Genomic DNA, 23,752 nt, shown 5'->3' on the forward strand with positions numbered 1-23,752 from the left:
AAGTCGGGTTGCGGGTGCAGCAGCTTGAACAGGGAGGCCCAGACATCTCTTTCCACAGCCACCTCTTCCAGCTCTCCTGGGAGGATTCCAAGGTGTTCCCAGGCCAACCGAGAAACAGTCTCTCCAGCGTGTCCTGGGTCTTCCCTGGGGTCTCCTCCCAGTTGGACATGCCCGAAGCACCTCTCTAGGGAGGCACCCAGGGGGCATCCTTACCAGATGCCTGAACCACCTCAACTGGCTCCTCTCGACATGGAGGAGTAGAGGTTCTACTCCGAGTCTCTCCCGAATAACTGAACTTTTTACCCTATCTCTAAGGGAAAGGCCAGCTACCCCGTGGAGAAAACTCATTTCAACCGCCTGTATCCGCAGTCTCATTCTTTTGGTCACTACCCAGAGCTCATGACCATAGGTGAGGGTAGGAACGTAGACCAACTGGTAAACAGAGAGCTTTGCCTTACAGCTCAGCTCTCTCTTCACCACAACAGACCGGTACAGAGTCCGCAATACTGCAGATGCTGCACCAATCCGTCTGTCAATCTCACGCTCCTTTCTTCTCTCACTCGTGAACAAAACCCCAAGATACTTGAACTTCTCCACTTGAGGCAGAACCTCACCCTCGACATGAAGAGAGCAATCCACCCTTTTCCAGTTGAGGACCATAGCCTCAGATTTGGAGGTGCTGAGTCTCATCCAGCCGCTTCACACTTGACTGCGAACCGCTCCAGTGAGAGCTGAAGATCACGGCACGATGACACCAACAGGACCACATCATCTGCAAAGAGCAGAGATGGAATTCTGAGGCCACCGAACTGGAAAACATCTGCCAGCTGGCTGCACTGAGAAATTCTGTAAAAGTTATGAACAGAACCGGTGACAACGGGCAGCCCTGGCGGAGTCCAACTCCCACCCTGAAGGGGTCCGACTTACTGCCGGCAATGGGAACCAAACTCTCTCACTGCTTGTATATGGGACTGAACAGCCCGTAACAACGGGCCTCCAATCCCATACTCACGGAGCACCCCCCACAGTGTACCCCAAGGAACACGGCCGAATGCCTTCTCCAAGTCCACAAAACACATGTAGACTGGATGGGCAAACTCCCATGACTCCTCAAGGACCCTAGTGAGGGTAAAGAGCTGATCCAGTGTTCCACGGCCAGGAAGGAACCCACATTGTTCCTCCTGGATCTGAGGTTCGACCAACGATCGGACTCGCTTCTCCAGTACCCCTGAATAGACCTTACCAGGGAGGCTAAGGAGAGTGATGCCCCTATAATTGGAGCACACCCTCCGGTCCCCCTTTTTGAAGAGGGGAACCACCACCCCAGTCTGCCAGTCCAGTGGCACTGCCCCCGATGTCCATGCGACGTTGCAAAGGCGTGTCAGCCAAGACAGCCCCACAACATCCAGAGCCTTAAGGAAATCAGGGTGAATCTCATCCACTCCTGGAGCCCTGCCGCCTCAGAGCTATTTAACTACCTCGGCGACCTCAGCCATGGTTATAGCCAGATCAACCCCAAAGTCCCCTGACTCAGCTTCCTCCATTGAAGACGTGGTGGGATTGGGAAGGTCCGAGAAGTATTCCTTCCACCTCCCAACGACATCACTGGTTGAGGTCAACAGCTCCCCACCACTGAACACAGTGTTAGTAAAGTGATGCTTTCCCCTCCTCAGCCGCCTGATGGTTTGCCAGAATCTCCTCGGAGCCAGTCTGTAGCATTTTTTTTTTTTTCATTTAGCCTTTATTTATACAGGTAGTCTCATTGAGCCACGAGAACTCATTTTCAAGAGAGACCTGTTTTTTTAGGGAGCAGATGGTGGGGATTAAGGGCCTTGCTCAGGGGCCCAGAGTGGGGCGAATGAGGGTGGGGGCAAGTGTGAGTGTTTCACCTACCCCACCCACAATTTTGATGTTGTCGGGGCTGGGGCGTGAACCGGCGATCTTCGGATCACAGGCCCACCTCTCTAACCTCTGCGCCACCACTCCCCCAGCATCTTAGCTAGCATGTCTGTATTGCACTCTTCTAACTTAGAGCGACTTTAGTGCTGGCAGTTGTCGTTCGGGGTGGGGTGTTAGGATGCGTGAGAGCAGCAGAGTGTGCTCTATTTACACAAGGAGAGCTGTTGGTCAGTCTACTTGTTGTGTCGAGCTCTCTAAAATAGTTATTGAATCAAGTGTTTACTTATGTAGGTAAACGTAGATGTTTAACAACCTGTTAAAATACACCAGAATGTGGGAAATGGCATCTATTTTATACAAAATTTTCTGGGGGAGGAACCATCACCAGCAGTGTACCCCCCCCCCCCCCACACACACACACACACACACACACACTTATTACAAATGCTTCTGATGCCAAAGCAACTCACTGTTGCTTCAGCAGTCAGCTTACTGGGTCTGTTACACATGTAACATGTACATCTCAAGTGAGCATGTTTTTCTACAAGCTGAATCATCTAAACCAATGGCTGTCAGACTTTTTATGAGTGCCACCTCAGAAATACTCGACTTTTTCATGTAGTACCGCCATTATGTCATGAATTCATTGTTGGGGACAGTTCGTCATGCACCGCAGTCTTCAGCACGAGCCGCTTTCACAGCAGCTCATTGTTGTTCACTCTAGTTTCCACAGCACATCTCAAAATGTTTTCTCCACTGCACAACTGTTTTAGTTTTTTTTTAATATCTATACTTTTTGGAGCCAAGGACTCCAGCTCTGCAGATTTGTGGTAGCTTCACTTCAGAAATCTTTAATGTGGAGCAGGGGCGATTCTAGGGTCTGACCTTTAGGGGTGCTTAGCCCCCAGTACTGACAATGGCTCTTGATTTGAACAATGCACCTCATGGTGTGGTTTGTGAGAAGTACAAAAGCTTACTGGTATTCTCAGGCAGTCTCCTGTAGGGACACATCAAGTTTTTTCTACCATCAACTTTTATTCTTTTGATACTTTGAAAGTAAGACTGACTCTCATTTAGGGCTGCAACTAACGATTATTTCAATAATCGATTCATCGGACGATTATTTTTTCGATTAATCGATGAATCGGCAAAAAAAAAAATGTTTTAATTTCCACCCCTTTATTCCAAAATTGAACATTTGACTGACATAGCAATTCACACTAAAAACAGGTTTCTATTTGACTATTGTGTTAGTAAAATATTGAATAATAAAAAAATAAAAGTTAGTCAAATAGCTTTAAAAAATAAATGTACACAAAAATATATACAAATGTGTCTTTATACCTGCACAATATGTAGCTACTTTGTAAAATGTGTCCTTGAGGGAAGAGTGTAACCTGGATTAAAAATGTGGATTATTGTAACCTGGATTAAAAGTGTGGATTATTGTAACCTGGATTAAAAGTGTGGATTATTGTAGTGAAGCCTTCGTCTTCAACCATCGACAGAGGCCTCATGTCAGTGATGATCATTTAAGGATGTTTCAGTGAAGACAGCTGCTGCTGTGGTGTCCATGATGTCTGTCCATCATGAAGGATGTTGTTGTTGTTGTTGTTTTCTGGAATGAGACAGTAAATATGTTTTATATCATAATTTACAGCAACTCAAGAAATGCCTTGTTTCACTTACAGTGTTAGGTTCAGGCCAAAGTAGCTAAAAGAGCAATTAAACACACACACACACACGCACACACGTATATAAAATACTTAATTACACACATTTGAGTAGATGTAATAAATTACTTTAATTCCTGTTTAAATGCAATTCATTCTGCCGTACCTGCAGTGTCTTCAGACTTTGCCAGCAAATTGAAAGTTGAAGCTTAATCATTAAATTATTATCTTTGTGTTAGATTTATTTATAAATCACATTTAAACACTGCTTGTACCAATTAAATTAAATAAAAAGTAACACACACGTTCTCTATCACCATCATTAATCAGATAAACAAGCAAACAAACAAACAAACAGCTTCATCTACCAGAGAGACTGACGTTACGTTTTCTCTCTTGAAACAGAACAATGTGTAAAATTGTAGAGACTCACCTGCAACACATGAGTTGGGAGTGAGACATGTTGTATCAGCTGTAGCTCCTTCCTCCTCCTCGTGACTCCGACATGTTTACGTTTATCAGCGTGGTTCTCTCGTGTCGTGTCGGCGATTTTCAAAGCGACATGTTTCTTATGTTTTATCTTTGTGAAGTTCTCCCACTCTTTGGAGGACTTGGGCCGAACAGTTTTCGCTGCGTCGGTCATTTGTAAAATTTACTTATTTTTCTTTGAAAACAGCCCCTGCTCTGCTCCCCCCTCGCTCTGTTCAACTCGCGCTGCAGTTTTTTTTTCCAAACTTTATTCAGTCAGTCAGCATTGACAATGAACTGCAGGTGAACGAAACGAAACGACTCCGCAGCGCCGTGAAAGATGCATAATCGCGCGACACAACGAATCGATAACGAAATTCGTTGCCAACGCTTTTAATCATCAATTTTTATCGATTTTATCGATTCGTTGTTGCAGCCCTACTCTCATTCCCAAAGCTGGACAGTAAGAAACCATGTTACAAAAAATGAATAACAAAAATATGTTATTGTAATTAATTGAACACCTGTTATTATGATTTCAGTAAAGCTGAAAGGCCCTTTGTATGAGAACCTTTCCATCTGACCTTTGAAATATAACATCTGAAGCGTTATGTGTATCTCTTCCTAAAATGGAGGTTTCATCTTGCAGTCTTAAAGTGTGAGAAAGACCCATTGTTCTCAAGGACTCTTTTGCCATCCCACGGTAGAAATCATTTTTCTGAACAATGTAAATTTCTGAGTTCTCCTGAACACAATTGAATGTTTTGCTGTAAAACTGCTATGAAATAACTTGTTTACTTACTTTCTCAGTTCAATACTCAGTTTTAATCATGCATAAGAGAAAGTAGATATAAAACTGGTAATCAGAGGTTTCAACTGTGTTTGCATAAGTTCTAATGAAAATGTTTATGGATGAGTTAAAACTGCTTAGAAGTTTTGATTATCCTGTTATATTGAGAATTTACCAAAGCAGAGTAAATTAGCCATTTATTTTTATTAAGGTTATTAAAGTTCAAATGAAAACAGTAACCTGAAACAAAGGTCCACCCTTTATGTTTGATTGGCTCGACCATCAATATTGCAACGCCCTCTAAGTCAAAGAAGTTATTCTGACGTTTGGTTTAGTGCAGTCTTGGGAAGCTTTTGAAGAAGAAAGGTCAAGCAATCTGAAATTTATGCCAGAAGATCCTTGTCACCAGTAGAAGAAAACGCAGCCCTCCGGGAGCCCATCAACTGACTCCATCGGGAGCCAGATAACGAGCGACTCTAGATTTCAGCTGATGTCCAGTGTCGAGGGATATCCCACCTTCGGCACTTTAACTCATCTCAAGAGAGTCCTGGTAACCCTCGGGCGGTTGAATCACAGACCACCCTCCAATAGACTATATGCCACGGACTTCCGTTCTAGCACTTCCGCATTTTTCAGAAGGGCTGCGCACTTCCTGTTTGCTGTCAACACAGTGTTAGTGATGGCGTTTTTCACTCGATCACTGCAGGACTTGCCAACAATATCTGTTAATGATGTCTACAGAATTATTCAGACTTTCTCGAAAGCGCCCACATCTAAAAAGGACAAAGGATTCAAGCTTTATGTGTCCAACTACATAAATAAGTACGAAGGTAAGTCGGTATTTTTTTTTTTCAGTTCACCGAACTGCCTCATGCAGGCTACATATAACACAGCTAACGTAGCTAACCTTGCTATATTGTTGAGTAAACGTGTGTTGTCTGTACAATTTTTCTGATTAACCCAAATATTAGTTTCAAACAAGGAGGCAGGAGAAGTAACAGTTAGGGCTGAGTGTTTCCAGTCAATGAGGAAAAGCCAGAAGCCCCACTGTTTGAGTGTAAGTCAAAACCACCCGACATGTTCTCTACAGGGCTGTGTTTTAAGAAGCTAGTAGGACTTTGATAATTACGGTTGTCTTTTTATAATAGCATTTACAGTTGGTACATTTTGGTCTCTGAAATATTTGGTATTGTACACAGATGGTGCTGAGGGAATCAAAGCCGGTGGAGTTTCAGGGATGTCAGTGCACCTGTGTGGCAGGTACAGTCCTGTGCAGCCATGTGGCAGCTCTGCTTTTCCAGACGGCTCACTACTCCCAGTTGAAGCTTCCAGCTGTTCCTCCAGTCCTAAGCTGCACAGACACCGAACAAAAGTGGCATAAACCGAGGACAATGGTAACTACATATTGATGACTCTTTATTCCTGCTTATGAATTATAGTTCAATACTGTATTTACATCAATGTTGTTTTTGGATGCAGGGCATAAAACCTGGTCCAGTTAAGGACATGGTCGTCCTGTCAGCAAAACCAAGAGAGAGGAAAATCTTTGAAGGAATTAGGTTTGTTTTAATTTAAAGAACACAGACACATGCACAAACACACACACACACATTTTTAAAATTCATTAAATTTACTATCACAACACATGCACAAGAAGTGCATGTTTTGCTGTTTTATGTGCTTTATACATAAAATGTTATGGTATGGTACTTAAGCTTATGTTGTACTATGCCAGAGATAGGTTAAAAATGCAAATAAGTAATTAATCAAACTTCGTTTTTAAACAAGACAATAACTTTATTGCCTAAAATACAACATAGGCTTTATTTAGTATAAATTTCATCATTTGCCTATTAATGTCTTGTTTATGACAAATTTTTATTTTTCTCAACAGAAGCAACTTGTATAAAGGCACTACCAGCCCTCTGCCACTCATCTCGACCCTAAGGATACAGGATGTGTACCGGGGACTTCCAGCTGAAGAAGCGCCAATGATCACCACAATGGCTGTCTCCAACGATGTCCCTCTTGTTGACTCTTTGTTTGGTCCAGTACAAGAGGGAAGTGTTCTGTCATATCAGCTGCCAGCAAAGGTAGTTCCCAGGACCCGTCCACACCAACACGTCCTTTCTCCCCCACAGCTTCCACTCTACAATTACAGGCTTGAACACTCCAGCTGTGCGTATGTATGTTCAGAACAACAGCAACACCATATGATGTCCCTTGAGACAACGTTAGAGATGTCTCACAAAATTGAGAGCAGCACACGGGAGCAGAGCTTCTGTCCAGAGTGGCACCAACTAAGAAAGTGTCGTGTTACTTCAACAAGGTTTAGGGAGGTCTGTCACACCAGGGGTGACAGCTCTTCTGAAAATCTTGCGAAAAGGCTTCTGAGACCCTGCAGTCAAACTGCTGACATGCGTCGGGGGCTTACCCTAGAGCCAACAGCTATAGAGGAGTATTGCAGGGTAAGGGAAGTAAACCACTACCCATGTGGGTTCTTGATACATCCTGACGCACCATGGATGGGGTCATCACCAGATGGAATTATTTACGATCCTGAGGAGCAACAAGTGTTTGGCCTTTTAGAAATAAAATGCCCAAATGTGACAAGCTATGTGGACTGCTCTTACATAATGATTAGGGATGGTAGGCAGACACTCAAACGTACACACCCATATTACTGGCAAATCCAGGGACAAATGCTAATTTCAGGGTGTGACTGGTGTGACTTTGTCATTTACACAGAAAATGACATGTTTATTGAGAGGGTTCCCCGTGACATGCAAGTACTGCAAACCATAAAACAAAAGGTTGACCATTTCTTTTTTTATTTTTACCTCAGCGCTTGCCTTGCAAATTAAGGTAACATAGTCAAATTTTAACCTTTGCATATATGATTGAAAATACTGTTAATACTTGTGTCATGTTCCTTCCATTTATATTATTTTTAAGCAGTTAGATTTATGTATTTCTCTTTAAGGTCAGATACAATTTATTCTGTTTGAAATTAGCTATTAGGCTGTTATAATCATACCCTCTTTGTGAACTGTGTTTTTCTGTTTCAACAGTTTGCATTCACTAGATGAGTGGCATTTTTTGAAAAAAAAATAAATAAATAAAATAAATTTTTTCATTTCAGTTTTATTAGTACTGTATTTCAATATCCCACTTGATGGCTTGACTTACATGAAAAATGTTATAAAAGAACTGATTTAATGGAAAAAGTTCAGAGAAATTGAAATATTTATGACAGTGATTTAATTTTATTGTAAGTACAAAAAAACAAAATCAAACATAGATATACAGCATATTTTCTTGCTGTTACTCAGATGTCAGGCTTCTTTGCCCAGGACTTTACTAGTGGGCCATTTTCATAATTTGTGAGTAGACAAGCAACAGTGAACAGTTGGTTGATTATACCAAAAACACCTAGGGGAATTTCAGAGTCAAGTAACTTGTGCTCTTTGACCCGGCGAATGAGGCGCTCCACATGCACCCTGAGACGTGCTATGTCCTGGGTCTCTCTAACATCCTCAGCAGACATCTGAGACCTGCCAGACAGAAATGCTGGCCTGTAAACTTTGCAGGGAACAATGTCATCAATAAGAAAGCCCCTGTCCACCATAACAGCCATCCCTGGTTTTAACAGCGTGATGAGACCAGATTCACGGGTGATCTGCTTGTCACTGATAGACCCGGCATACAGTCCAGAGATGAATGTCACTGCCCCATGAGGTGCAATCCCAATCAGCCCTTTCAGAGTGCAGTGGGATTTATAAGATGAAAACACCTCACTCTGGAGGAGAGGGGAAGATGGGCACTGACACCTCAGCTCAGTGCAGTCAAGGATGACTGTAGTGTCAGGGTAGTGTTTGAAGTCTGCCGGTAGATGTTTTCGTATATGTTCCTCCGGTATCCAGATCCTAATTGAACCTAAGACTGTAAATAAGAAATTGCTCCATGTTGTGATGATCCTGCTGACAGTGGACTGATGGACACCGTACCGGTCAGCAAGATCACGTTGCTTGGATCCAAGGGCAAGGTAATTTAAAAACATGAAAAACTCATCGATGGGCTGCAAAGTACAAGTTGATGGAGTGGAGTCGAGGGCAGTTCCTCTCTGTCCTTGGCGAACACTGACCATGGATGGCAGAGAGGGCTCAATCATGCCCCAGAAATGCATCAGAAGGTCATATGATGCAAACCTGAAAAAAAAAACATACCATAACAATTAGTGTCCATGTTAAACTACACAGCATACTTAAAAATAAATTCAACCCCAGGCACTGTGCTGTAATACTGTAATTAATTTAGAATATAAATACTTATATGGAAGATTGGTATTAGTTATTTGTCATGTTACATTATTCATAGATGACTTGTTTGAATTGATATTTTGAGTTAATTTTGTTTTAAAGAAGGGGCTGATATGATAAGATTATTTCTTCTGCTACCTTTCATTTTATGTATTTTTTTCATGTGGTTTTGTAAATTGTTTTTTTTGGGCTTTAAGTATGAAATGAACACAAAAAATTAAAATAAATGAAATGTATACATACACACAAATAATATACCTAGGCACATAGACACACACACACACACACATTAAATATAGAGAGAGACAGAGAGAGAGCGAACTTAATTCAAACTGAATTTTTCGCTTTAGCATAGAACTCGTGAAAAGGTTTTCTAAAATAATTTTATACTCTGTGTAACACAAACGCGCGCGCATCCCCCTCCTCACACACACACACCTACCTTGTGAAGAATCTAATGTCCTTGTCGGAGGATGCAAAACGTTGAATGCCGAATCGCTGCCTCAGCGTCAGGCTCTCAACCTGTTCCCGTAGCTGGCGGACTTCCTCCCGGAGATTATTATTTTCCTCCAGCACTGAATCCACAACTGCAGGGTCTGGACTAGCAGCATAATCGTGATCCTTATGGGTGTCTACACTGGCTGTTGTATTATCTTCCTCCTCGCTGTCCTCTGGAGGTGGTCTTTTCCTTCTCTCCCAAACCGCGGGTCTTGGTGGTGGAAGGGAGTAATTATTCCATTCAAACAAAGCAGGTACAGCTCCCTTTTTTAACATCCGTCTTCCCTTTTCGGATACTGGCTCTTGAATGTCCTCAGGTTTGAAATGCCGACTACAAACGCGGGTGTGAACTTTTAAAGCTAAGTTTTCCCTGCGGATAGCCACGGTCCATTGTCGCCTTAACTCCTCAACGGCAGGAAAATGGAAAAAACTAACTACTCTATTGTACCTACTGGTTAGTGGACACAACGGCACACAACAGAACTGACTTGCAGTGCCAGTAGATCGCAGACGCTTTCCGTTTTGAGTCTTTTTCATGGTTACTACTAGTAGCTTATGCTAAAAACAACTGCAGTGGATAGGAGCCGGAAGTGATGGACCCTTCTGAAATTTTAACGGAAGTACGTCACCACTACCCGTGGCATATAGTCTATCGGTAGGAAAAGCTGCTCCTTCTCTCTCTGCTGGTGTCTGAGGCCCAAGATAAGAAGTTGTCCAGTCTAACAAAATTCATCATTATTAATTAGAATAAAGTTTTACTAAATTGACAAATTACATCTAGCCAAAATACTTCATTTAGGTAACTTTATAGATGATAATTTACTCTGCTTTTAAACCTCATAATTCACCATATTAAAGTTTAGAAGATAATTCCCTAACCTCTTCTTGTGTTGTCAAATTAAAGCCATTATTCATGCTTCAGCTGTACTTATGATTTTTTTTGACCACTTATATTCAGCAAAATCGATAATAATCTCACAAAATTGTACTTTGACTCAAAGCGTTTTTATTATATATGACATTTGAGTTTAATATGAAAAGAACTCACTAGTGCACTAAAACTTGAGTCTGATTTAATAAATTTCTTGCTTAAGAACCGGAAAGCAAGTGGTGCCCCTTCAGAATAAAATTACTAATAAAAATTCAACGATCTGAGGACCCTTTCCTCTACACTCCCATCCAAGTAACCAGGCCCGACCCTGCTTAGCTTCTGAGATCAGACGAGACCGGGCGTGGTCAGGGTGGTATGACCGTAAACGAGGAGCTCAGTCACAAATAGGACTTTTAAAGGATCATAGCCAACAAAGACTAAACTTATGCAACCAGAAGTTGAAACATATATCTACATACAAAACAAAACACAACTAGCTTTAACCATTAACCTTTAATTTAACTATCAACCTCTGACTGCAAAGTGTTTGTAATGCAAAACCCCGACAATGTTGTTGGATGAAAAGAGGGTGTAGCTCCTGCAGGTAAGGGACGTTTACCTTCGGGACAAAACGAGGTTTTGATTGGTCAGTTGCTGACGAGTGTACTGGATTGATTGACAGGTGGCAGTGAGGATCTGATTTGTGTGTGTGTGTGGGGGGGGGGGGGGGGGATCGTAGCTTTTACTGGCCTGTTTAGGAATCATCATTTATTTCATATTTATTCAATATTTTGGTGACTAAGATTTGAGAACTGAGCTTCCTTACAAAATCATAATGATGGTTTCTTTAGTTTTCAGGGTTGCTGAGCTAAAAATTTAGGGGTGCTTGAGCACCCCCAAAAAGAGGCTAAAATCAAGGTTCAACGTTCTTTATTGTCATTCGCATCACATGTGGTACATGAGGTGGAATGAAATTTGGTACTCAAGGTCCCAGTTACACCCCAAAATAGCTAAAATATAAAGTATAACAAATAAACTGTATACAAGGATCTAAGACATATGCTAAAGAATAATAATGTAATATAATACGGTATATTAAACAGCAGCCTGAACATGAGTCTGTTGTGAGCAGATGGGTATGAATATAGCAGCTTATAGGTAAGAAATCAGCAGCATGGATAATCAGCAGCATGGATAATCAACAGAATGGATAAAGTGTCATTACAGTGATTATTCTGGTTGGGGATTCATGAGTCTAACAGCCTCAGGGTAGAAGCTGTTCCTCAGTCTAGTGGTTCTACACTTAATGCTCCTTAACCTCCTTCCTGAGGGGAGTGGGGCAAAAAGTGTGTGTGCTGGGTGAGTGGGTCTTTCATGATGCAGGTGGTCCTCTTCCTGCGTCTGGAGGCGTAGATGTTTGTGATGGTGGGGAGGCTGACTCCAACATCTTCTGTGCAGCCTTCACCACTCTCTGCAAAGCTTTTCTTTCTGCAGCTGTGCAGCCTCCGTGCCACACGCTGATGCAATCTTATTTTAATTTATTGATAAAATCGCCACTGATGTGTAGCTTTTCCCATCACACTCCTGTAATATTATATTTGTGTGTTTTATTCCAGCTCCATGGCCGAGCAGAAGACCACCGTGAGCATCCTCGATGACATCGGCAGCATGTTCGACGACCTGGCGGACCAGCTGGACGCCATGTTGGAGTAACCATATGGAGCGGTCAACACGTTTCTGCAGCATCACGGCTGAATCAGACGGCACAACAGGCAGCGTGCCTCCTTATCTCTCAACATTTCGCTCCTTCCTCCACTCCTCTCTGACACGCTCCTCCCGTCTTCAGATGAAACTCCATTCTTGCCTTCTTCCTCTCGCCTCCTGACGTTCGTTGATGAAAAAACGACGACGGAGCGGCGTTGTATGCCTGGTCAGAGACGTGGAAGAGAGAACGAACAAGTGATGCACTTAAAGAGAGATGAATAAAAGACATAATGGAAAACATTAGAAAAACATGAAGAATGGATTGATCATGGAGAAACCTGCAGTCGAAACATGAGTCTTTAAGAACTCCTAATGGACTCTTGCAGTGAACAAATACTAATATAGATTTTAAAAACCAACTGTGTGATGAATCATAGTATGGTATGTGTACATTCTAAGCATGGAGAGTTTATATCTACTGAAAAAGTCCTGCATTAGCACAGTAATATATGATATATACCGATAAATATGAATCTCTAGCTCTTTGGTTCGATGTCTTGGTTCTGTGTGGAATGGTGACCTCTGGTGTTGTGACGATGTAAATGAATTGGTGGAACATTTTTATCTGTGACCAAATTGAGACCATTCAACTCCTGAAGGGTGTGCACGTCTGCTTGTGTGTGTGTGTGTGTGTGTGTGTCGACAGGAGTTCAGGATCAGATTCAGGTTCTTGTCTTGGCTGCATCTCCGTCACGTCATTTTCATCCACCATGAATATGCACACACAAGCCCACGTGCACGCAGGAGAAGCACAATGACACATGCAACTGACTTGCGCACACACACCCACACACAGATAATACGAACTAAACCAGATTTAAACTACACTGAGGCTTCAGCAGGTTGTGACGTGGATTCAGCAGGTAACAAAAGTAGATGTTTCGGGAAAAGATCTAAGGATGTTATTAAAATCAGGACCATGGAGAAAAGTTTTACAAGAATAGGAAATATTTTGCTAAGTGTCTCCAAACCCACCCCCCACCCCCCGTGAACGTCAGCACAAAGCAGTCAGAGCTGCAAGACCAGAAAGAGGGCTTCAAAAACTCTGCTCCCTGACCAGGTACAGCAGCAAACTTCAGGTTCCATGCTCGCACACACACATTTGTCGTTCTATCTTTACAGGGACTTTGAATTGGCTTCCATTCATCTTTCATTCATTTCTGTAGCCTAACCCTGACCCTTACCCTAACTATTACCAGTACTTACCTAACTTTACACCTAACCATTACCAGTACATACCCCTGAACATCACTCATCCCCAATGCACACCTTAGTCCTAAACCTCTAACTCACCAACAGCACTTCTTCTTATGGGGCCCGTATGGAGCAGCTGGTCCTCACAATGTAGTATTTGTTGGAAAAACAGGCCTTATAAGGTAACACAAAGGCACACACACACACACTCCATCCTGATAATGTCAACTTCAACACCTTTGCTCTCCTTCTGCTCAGACTTCAACTCTGTACAACTCCAAATGAAGAGTCTCACTCGCATTATTGAGTCAAAGAAAGCTTATTGTGTTTTTGACAATTCACATAATTTAGTAAACTGACTATTTTAATTTATTAGAACTGGAGTTAGCTGCAGGGCTTAATTTGAGCCGCATCCTGTCGGAATAAGATCCTGGAATGCTCTCATTTTGGCAGGGTGTGTTCTGGCAACTGTTTGCTCAGATCCGGCAACTCAAATCTCTGCCCCTAAAAGTTCAGTCATTGTGCATTTTTGTTTTGATTATTTATTAAAAGTAAAATGAGAAGAGACATTGCCCTTGGCCTGGCAGATCCAGTCTGTGGAGGGGATGTTCTGACCGCAGCTCACGCACCAGCTCACGCACATGCTCCTGCCCAGCAGAGACGCCGACAGCGTGTTGCCCGGGGATGAAGCGTCTTCATCCAACACCTTCAGAGGCGCGCCCTGCGGACAGTGCAGGTTACACACAGGAGCGTCTCCAGACAGCTCTATGGAGTGCGCACATATGGAGTGATATGTTGGAACTGGCACATACATTTCATCCATCCATCATCTTCCGCTTGTTCCGAAGTCGGGTCGCGGGGGCAGCAGCTTGAGCGGGGAGGCCCAGACATCACTTTCCACAGCCAACGAATGAAATGTTTGATGTGTATTATTCACATTAATCATGTGAATAATACACATGGGGGGAGGGGGTGCAACGCTTGACACACAACCTGTTGTTGCTGTTTAAAATAGTTATTGAATCAAGTGTTTACAAATGTAGGTAAAAGTAGATGTTTAACAACCCGTTAAAATAGGCTACACCAAAATGCAGGAAATAGCATCCACTTTATTCAAAAATTTAAGGGGGAGGAGGACCCACAGGCCCCCACCACCTCCCCCGCGCACTGCCCTCCCTCCTCCTCACACCAGTCCGTCCGCTATTTGGGTTCTGGCATCGATCGGTTTCCAAATAAAGCCCTGGTTAGCTGTGTTTAGATTTGTATCATGATTTTAAACTGCTAAATACTAAATACCAACACACAAACTCAGGCCTCACTTTTTTTTTTCTGCTTATGAAAAAATCTTCATTTTTGTTGGACACCCATTCCAGGACACGATCAAAGTTGATAAAAGATCGCCATGAATTATTACGATGTAGAAAAGCGTTAAAAATGGCTCCATTGTTGTTTTGGTTTCTAGTGCACAATGTGATTTTAGGTTTGTGTGAATAATGCTGCAACATTGTTGTTTCTAAAAACCTCAGGACCCATGCAGATTAAGAAAGAAGAAAGAGAAATTTCCATTTTGGAAACATAAGAATCTCAGTTTTTCTCATGGAAGGTTCTGTTTGTGTGAGAACCAGAGAAGCAAATGCAGCAGATCTTAAACCTTCCAGTGCAGTAACCTTCCAGTTTAAATCATGCTTTCTTACTTCATATATATATGGAACAAGATTAATTCATTTTGGAGTTCGACACATTATTTAAGTGAAATCATTGCAAAAGTACATATGCTGTATGTACGCAGAGGAAATTATTTGGCATATTGTGCTCATGACTTGGCCAGCTGCCTTTCTGAGGTCTCTGTTTAAAAGTTTATTTTTCCAAGTCTCACCAAACATGATACAGCCACTGCCATGCTTTATAATAGGACTTCTACATACATCCATTATCATTACCCGCTTCTTCCTTTTCGGGTTGCAAGAGTCAATGGTACCAATATCCAGCCATCAATGTGCGAGAAGCAGGGGACACACTGGACAGGTCTCCAGTCCATCACAGGGACAAACGAGACAAACAACCATTCACTCTCTCACTCACACTAGAGACAATTTAGAGTTACGAGTCAGCCTAACATGCATGTTTTTGCTCTGTGGGAGGAAACTGGAGTACCCAGAGAAAACCCATGCATGCACGGAGAGAACATACAAATTCAACCCAGAAAGGCCCCTGGCCGGGATTTGAACCAGCAACCTGCTTGATGAGAGGCAGCAGCTTTACCAACTGCACCACCATGCCACCTCTACTAGGACTTCTCGCTTTAGATAACAGTGCTCTGATGGATTGGCCTGTCCCAAAAAATCTTGTACAGGTACTCTACCTACCATAGAGGCTTCTTCCTCTTGACTCAAGTCCCCAATGCATCTTTTAGTGAAGCTTTTGATTTGTAAGGATACATTCTGTTCAACTAAACTCATAGTGACTGATTCATCTATTCATTTACCCATTTCAGTAACATTACAACAAGGTTTTTGTCATTGTTATACCATTGAGCATTAATTTGGCAAGTACTGAAATTCCTTGATTTCACAAAGATGTGTTAAATGCAATCTGATCCGCTTTTGTCCCTTTGAAGCCTCTTTTCTCTTCGTCCAACCTTCACTACAGCTGCTTTGACTCAGTGTGCTGAGCAACAAAACTTTGGGGTGATGAATATTTATGCACAGTAGACAATGAGTCATGGGGATTTAAAGACCAGACATTTCTGTGCTGACACCGAGTCAGCAGCCCAGCTAGTCTCTAAATGTCGTAACTCGTCCATTTTCCAATAAACGGAGATAAAATGTTAACTCGTGAGAAATAATGAGGTCAGCACCAGCCTCAAAAATCACATCTGGTTTCAAACCCTTGTTTTATTAAAAAATAAACTCCACTTGCTAATATTCCAAGGATAAACTTTTTTTCACCCTCTCATCCCACTTTCACATCCTATTTTGCCACGACAATCTTCATCGTCGACATTTTCACTGGCATCACCGTGACAACGGCGCTGTGTTCAAATGACACAAGAAGAAATATAAAAACACACCAAGCAGCGGTGAAGCCTGACAGTTAATTTCTGTTATATCTGACCAAAGGCTGGTGCAATACTCCACCTCAGCTCATAAAATAAATTGTGGTCTCCTGGGAGCAACAATCTTTGTCTATGAATAAATAATATATCAGGAGAGTTGTGCTATTTAAATTCTGATCACATAGAGATTATATATATATGGATATTTGCAACAAAAAAATAAGTGTATTTATGATGTGTGTCATCCTGAAGAGTATTTTTAAAGAAAACAGATCTAATCTGAGTATTAAATTTGCTTCTCCATGCTTCAGTGGTCTGAGCTAACGACTCATTGTAGGATACCATGTTGGGATTTTTGAAAGAAAGTGTACTTTTTTTGTTATTACTATGAATAATTTGATTGCTTTCTCAGTGTACATGTGTCCAGTTGTGGCAATGTGTATAATACAAGCAATTGTTCAGTTTTTTTTATTTGAAACATGTGCCTTGCTTTGTGCTTTTGGTCTGACTTCAATACAATAGATGGGTATGTACAAAATCAGGGAACTGCTTGCTTTTTCCCTTTTCCAGTGTTCCTCACATTGATTTAGAACTCACCTTATTTGATTCTTAAACATACAAGACAAAAAGAAATCCAAACCTGTCTTTCTCTGAAGGGACTCTTGATATCATGATAATCCAATAAACTTTAGCCATTTCATAGCGTGCGTATAGATCATGTTAATAGAAGTACTTTGTCCCTTAAATATTAGTTTTAACAAATGCACATATTGTCTGCTAAGAGTCAGATACAGCGATTGACACCATTTAACTTTATGGTAGAAAGAATGCTAGCTAGCTCATTTTTATAGCTTGTTGTTTTAGTATAAGCAGTACACTTAGTTTCTGATGAAACCTAGCTAGCTGTTTCCTGTCTGTTTGTGAAGCTAATTATGAAAATCATCAGAGTTCTGCTGGTTAGTTCCACCATTTCATTTTGCTTACTTGCTCCCTGGAATAATAGCATAAATTATTATATTCTTACTATAAGACTAAGCCTCCCTTCACTGGATGGTAACCCCTGCAAGACCTGTTAGCAGCTGATTTGGAACCAAGTTCAAGCTCAAGAATCTTTATTATCCAATGGGGTTATTTGTTTCACAGCAGGCACATAAAACATCCATACTAGACAAGACAAGACATTACATGGTAAAGACTGTACTTATATAGCACCTTTCTATCCAGTCAAGATACTCTAAGCGCTTTACAACACAATCTGTGCCCCATTTATCCATTCATACATCACTTTACTATATCTCTACAGAGCTAATCTGAATCTGTAGAGATTAATCAGAGCTTTGGATCACATTCATACACTGATGGGACACATCGGAGGCAATGAGGGGTTCAGTGTCTTGCCCAGGGACACATCAACATGTGACTGCTGGTGGAATCGAACCCCCAACTCTCCCATTGTAGGAAAACTGCTCTAACCACTCAGCCACAGCCGCCCCTGATTTTACGGCACCTGGTATTCCCAGGCAGGATCCCATCCAAGTACTAACCAGGTCCTACCCATCTGCGGCACATGGACCTTTTAATGGATACCGCTGAGCATAGAATCTGGTACTCTGTGTCTAAATACATTCATAGCTACTTCCAGTAGTTAGATATTGGTAGAATACCAACCGTTGATAAAAAAAAATTACCTAATAATGATTATTTATTGCGCGAGGAGGCAATAGTCAGTGATACCAGCCATTCCCACATGTCGTGGTGTCTCTGAGCAAGACACCTTTCATTCATTCAACCTTTATTTAGACAGATAAGTCACATTTAGCATAGAAGACTCATTTAAAAGTGAGATCTGTTTAGACAGACAAAAAAGTAGTGAAACTGGTCACATGTAGGAATTGGAGGCAAAAATTCCTATCAGGCTATTTCTTCTTGGCTGAGAAGAAAAACTCCAATATTAAAAAACACCTCACACAAACAAGCACAGTGATGTAGACATTCCACAGAGGGGGGAGACGAAGAGAGCGGTGAGCAATGTCCATGGTTGCTCTCGAGGACACTGTATGAGTTCTGATAAGAATGGAATAATCAGCCGGTTTCCTCCAGTGAGATCCGTAAACATTCTCGAGGGATGTCGGGGAATGGCCAAGGACAATGCCTATGGGAATCCAAGAGTCCTGAAACGATGACATAGTGTTTATTCAGCTAGTTTCCTCTGCTCAGTTGGAAATTCCTCGAGGGGGGGGGGGGGGGGGGCGAGTCAGATTACATGTCCTCCAGGCAAATTTAGATAAGGTGGCCTTCAAGGCCAGCCAGGGGAGCCAAATTCAGATAAACAGTTGTTTTGTGGACAGGCAGATCTTAATGACATCTACCTTGAGTCTGTGTTGGTCCAAACAGTTCTGAAATGTCCAAATTACATGGCCACACCGATGGAACGTGCCTGATTAAAATCCCTGAGATCTGATCTATTCTGCCCAACGCATTTGAGTCTGGGTACTCAAGGCATGAACCAAGCCATCATAAGGCATGCAGCATGATCGGGTCCCAATTTGCTGCCAACGACTTACTTGAATGTAGATAAACCAGCAACCAGCCGAATCCAAAAAGCAGGAACCAGTTATTATAAATCCAATTAAATATGTGTCCTTAAAATCCACAAATGGCAGCAAAGATAGACACATCATCAAGTCTTCAAGTCAATAAAATATCCAGCTGCGTGCGTGCCAACAGGGCAAATTGACTCGCCTAAAGCCTGTCCACCTAATCCCTAATTGCTCCCCAGGTGCTTACATAACTGCCCACTGCTCTACCTGGGTGTATCCCAGGTCCAATGGGTTAAATGCAGAGAACTAATTTGGCCATTTTATGGGACAATACAATGATGACAATACATAGCACTTATACTAACGGGGGTCCCTTTTGCTGGTTCCAAGCCTGGATAAAGGAGAAGGGTTCGAATTGTGACATTAACAAAAAAGAATTAACTGAAGAAAGTTTATTTGTAGGTGGCACAGTGGCGCATTTGTAGGTTGCCTCACAGCGAGAAGGTCGCCAGTTCAAATCCTGGTCGGGGACCTTTCTGGGTGGAGTTTGCATGTTCTTTCTGTGCATGCGTGGATTTTCTCCGGGTACTCCGGTTTCCTCCCACAGAGCAAAAACAAGCATGTTAGACTGATTGGTGACTCTAAATTGTCTCACGGTGTGAGTGAGAGAGTGAATGGTTGTTTGTCTTGCTTGTCTCTATGTGTCCCTGTGATGGACTGGAGACCTGTCCAGGATGTCCCCCGCCTCTCACACAGTGATAACTGGACATGGACACTAGTGGCCCCTTTGACCCGAAAAGGAAGAAGTGGGTAAAGATGATGGATGATGAATGGAAGTTTATTTGTAGTTGTAGCTGGGCCAATGACGTTACAAGGTAGGTGATACTCTCTTTTTTGTCTCCCACAATGTTATTTCTTTTTCCTACAGCATTTATTACAATTACAAGCACATAGCCATTAAGCAAAACTGGTGATTACATCATTTAGTGACTTCTAGTGAAATTTAAGACAACTAGTAGTCACTTTTCTTATGGAGGAGTTGGCAACACTGGCCCTGGCATGACTCTTTCAAACCATCAAGATGCAGCTCTGACAGCGCAACATCAACTCCATGTGTGGTCATGAATGGGTTGTAGCCCAGGCACCCGGCTAGTGTGACAAATTCTCTTCAAATTCTTGATGACCAAGCCTTGTTGGTGCACCTGAGCCCCACATCACAGATACTCTTCCACCATGCTCTACCGGGGGACCCTGCTGTGCTGCCGCCACAAAAATAAACCAGTGACCTTTCAAAGGAATCTTCCTCAAAACTCTCCACATCCTACCTGCTCTATGTGGAACATCTGAAAACCTCACCAAGACTACAAAACATTCTACATTCTAGATGATTTCTTTTACAATGTAGCAGTTTTTATCCAAATGAAGGAGGCGTAATTTCATAATTTCACCATGAGTTAAAGGTTATTTTAGCTCAAGTCTAAATCTGAGTCAGGATCCAGTCTGAGTCCTGCTAATGAAGGCTTGCACACTTAGATCTCTTGGACAGAAAAGGCTTAAAAATTCTACTTTACTCTACTTTTCACATTTAAAAACAAAAACTGAGTAAAACTCAGTCAGTTTGTTGAAAACGGGACCAGACACTGTCTGACAATTTACCATGGTCTGATTTAGAATAGTCCATTTAACAGAAGGGCATTTTTTACATTAAGGTTTGTGGTAAATTTGAAGATTAATCCAAAAACTCTCAAATCTGAGGGAAAAACTCTAAACTTGTTCCTTCAAATTACCTTCCCAATGTCCAGAAGATGGTGAAACAATGGTTATATCAAATATTTGACCAAAAATGTACTTTAGAACTAAAAAATGTTCAGCACATGGTAAAAAAATCTTACACCCTACTTTCTGCAACTAAGAGCCTGTTCACACACAGTAATATTTTAAAGGAGTTTGATTGTGTGATGAATGATGCCAGTAACACTTGCTGGTTAATTACCATAGCCATCCAGACATGTTCAGAGACAGTGGTGGGATGTAACTAAGTACAAATACTTCGTTACTGTACTTAAGTACATTTTTCATGTATCTGTAATTTACTTAAGTAGAGTTAAATGCGGGTACTTTATACTTTTACTCCACTACATTTTACGTCAAGTATCTGTACTTTCTACTACACTACATTTCTATAACGCGTTGCATTACAAGTTACATTCATGTTGCGGCTTTTTGATTTGTTTGTTACTTTGAAAGTAACCAATGGTGAGAGGGGAGCTGGTCCATTGAATCACTGCAAAGTGGGCAGGTAACATTAGGCCCGCCTTCAAAAGAGCTGGGCCAATGACGTATAGAATAGAAACAGCCTTTATTGTCCCACGGATGGGAAATTCCAGTGTATCAGGAGCAACAGACAAAAAGATAAAAAGATTTCACACAAAAGTTCCTAAATGTTAACAAACAATACAATATATAAAAAATAAGATAAACAATATCAATAATAATGTTCAATATGTGTTGAACATTGATAAGGACAGACTATTTACACAGTATTACAGGCAGAGTGTGTTTTAGCAGAGGTCAGCATGTATTTAATCCTTATTGAGTTTGTTGGGAGCAGTGATGTTGTAGAGTCTAACAGCTGCTGGGAGGAAGGACCTGCGGTAACGCTCCTTTGTGCATTTAGGATGAAGTCTGTCACTGAACGAGCTCTCCAGTTCAGCAACAGCTTCATGCATGGGGTGGGAGACGTTGTCCAGAAATGATGTTATTTTAGCTCGAGTCCTTCTGTCTCCCATCACCTGCACTGGGTCGAGGGGGCATCCAAGCACAGAGCTGGCCTTCTTGATGAGCTTATCAAGCTTCTTCTTCTCAGCTGATGATAAGCTGCTGCTCCAACACACAACACCATAGAAAATGGCTGATGCCACTACCGAGTCAAAGAAAGTCTTCAGGAGCACCCCCTGCACTCCAAAAGACCTCAGTCTCCTCAGCAGGTAGAGTCTGCTCTGACCCTTCCTGTAAAGTGCATCAGTGTTGTGAGACCAGTCCAGTTTATTGTTCAGGTGAACACCCAGGTACTTGTAAGAGTCCACGATCTCGATGTCCACTCCCTGGATGTTCACCAGGGTCAGTGAGGTGGGTCTGTGACTGTGGAAATCCACCACCAGCTCCTTAGCTTTAGCAGCGTTGATCAGGAGGTGGTTCTGCTGGCACCAGTCCACAAAGTCTTGTGTCCGCTGTCTGTACTCTGAGTCGTCCTCACCTGTGATGAGGCCGACTAGGGCAGAGTCAATATATTCTAGTATATATGTCACTGAGCTGGGTGCACCCGCAGCACCACTAACACACCCAAAATGTATTCCACTACTGCAAGAGAGTCAGCCAGAAGATTTGCTCCATCCATGACCTTATTGAAAGACTGCTCAGTACAACAGGACAGATTCTCTCTCCCAAAAGAGCCAGACTGGACACAAAAAAACTTTGAAAACCAACTTCTTCTGAACTTGAACAAGAAATTCTTGCTGCAATATTAAAATGTGTCAGTTCATGGATGTTAGGAGACAAGAGATGTCTCGAAATGTCTCGACACTCAGGTCCAAGTTTTAAAAATGGTGTCATGAAGTTAAAATATTGTTCAATATTGACCCATTACAAGGTTTAATAGACAATATTTAACTAGAGTTGATGACAAACTGGAGTTGAAATGATCAGAGCCTGTTCCTTTGTTAGGTCTAATGCTCCTTTTTTCAAACAGACAACTTTTACTTAAACGTATTTACTGCAGTTAAAATGACACATTGGTTTTACTTTGTGTTAAATAAAAACTTTCAAAGGTATAATCATTCCTCTTTCTTATTTTGATTAATGTCATTTAACTCTGCAGGTCATCCCTGAAGTTCTGACACAGAATCACAAGTCCAAGTTGAACTGTGTCACAGAGTAAACACAATAAAAACATGTATTATCTGCAGCATCGTTCATTAAAATGATAAAACACTATTAATGTATTACAGAAAATATACATACAGTACGTAGACTTAAAGATATATATACCATTACATTATGTAATTAGGAAGTACTAGTACTTTTAATACTTTAAGTATTTTAAAAGCAAGTACTTATTTACTTTTACTTAAGTAAAAATGTTAATGTGGTACTTCTACTTTTACTAGAGTACATTTTTGTCTGTTTATTTGTACTTTTACTTAAGTACATTGTTTGAGTACTTTCTCCACCACTGATCAGAGATGAAAAAACTATAAAAATACTTTAAAAAATACCCAGGGTCCAGAGTAAATGCCATATCCAGAAAAGCTTTAAACCTGAAAAGAGAGAGTAGTTACTGTGTGTTCAGAGTGGAAAAAAAAACTGAATGAAATTAGGCCCAATTTACTCCTTATTACATCATGTTGTAAATATTTTTACATATTTTTAATGTTTTACACGACACAAGGACAGATTCGATATGTCGAGCACCAAATCTCACAAAGCTAAGCTAACCACACGGTAAGTTTTATTTTTATTGCACCAACACAACAATGACATCAATCTTATCTACTGGTAACACTCAGCAATGAAAAGAAAAGGCATTTCCACACACACACACATATATACATATATACATATATACATATATATATATATATATATATATATATATATATATATATATATATATATATATATA

At 41.5% G+C, this 23,752-nt stretch overlaps 2 protein-coding genes across 4 annotated transcripts in view; both read left to right on the top strand.

The window, feature by feature from the left end:
* caskin1 (CASK interacting protein 1) overlaps window positions 1–14,429 on the top strand; it is a 259,915-nt gene extending 245,486 nt beyond the window's left edge. Inside the window, exon 26 of the mRNA XM_037689337.1 lies at window positions 12,135–14,429. Coding sequence (XP_037545265.1) covers window positions 12,135–12,231 — 97 coding nt within the window. The 3' untranslated portion in view covers window positions 12,232–14,429. The remainder of the gene's footprint in view (window positions 1–12,134) is intronic.
* LOC119421477 lies at window positions 5,454–7,918 on the top strand. 3 transcript variants are annotated; one of them, XM_037688829.1, is made up of 6 exons: window positions 5,454–5,660; window positions 5,802–5,887; window positions 6,030–6,224; window positions 6,310–6,389; window positions 6,725–6,928; window positions 7,317–7,918. In XM_037688829.1, exons 1-6 carry the CDS (start codon window positions 5,510–5,512, stop codon window positions 7,333–7,335), a joined length of 735 nt encoding a protein of 244 aa, XP_037544757.1. In that variant the 5' UTR covers window positions 5,454–5,509; the 3' UTR covers window positions 7,336–7,918. The 3 variants fall into 3 exon arrangements, with proteins under 3 accessions (XP_037544757.1, XP_037544755.1, XP_037544756.1); XM_037688827.1 differs by having other exon boundaries at window positions 6,725–7,918; XM_037688828.1 differs by lacking the exon at window positions 5,802–5,887 and having other exon boundaries at window positions 6,725–7,918.
* Window positions 14,430–23,752: the final 9,323 nt, after the last annotated feature.

This window comes from Nematolebias whitei, chromosome 15 (genome assembly GCF_014905685.2).
Source record: "Nematolebias whitei isolate Nwh7 chromosome 15, NemWhi1, whole genome shotgun sequence".
NCBI lineage: Eukaryota > Metazoa > Chordata > Actinopteri > Cyprinodontiformes > Rivulidae > Nematolebias > Nematolebias whitei.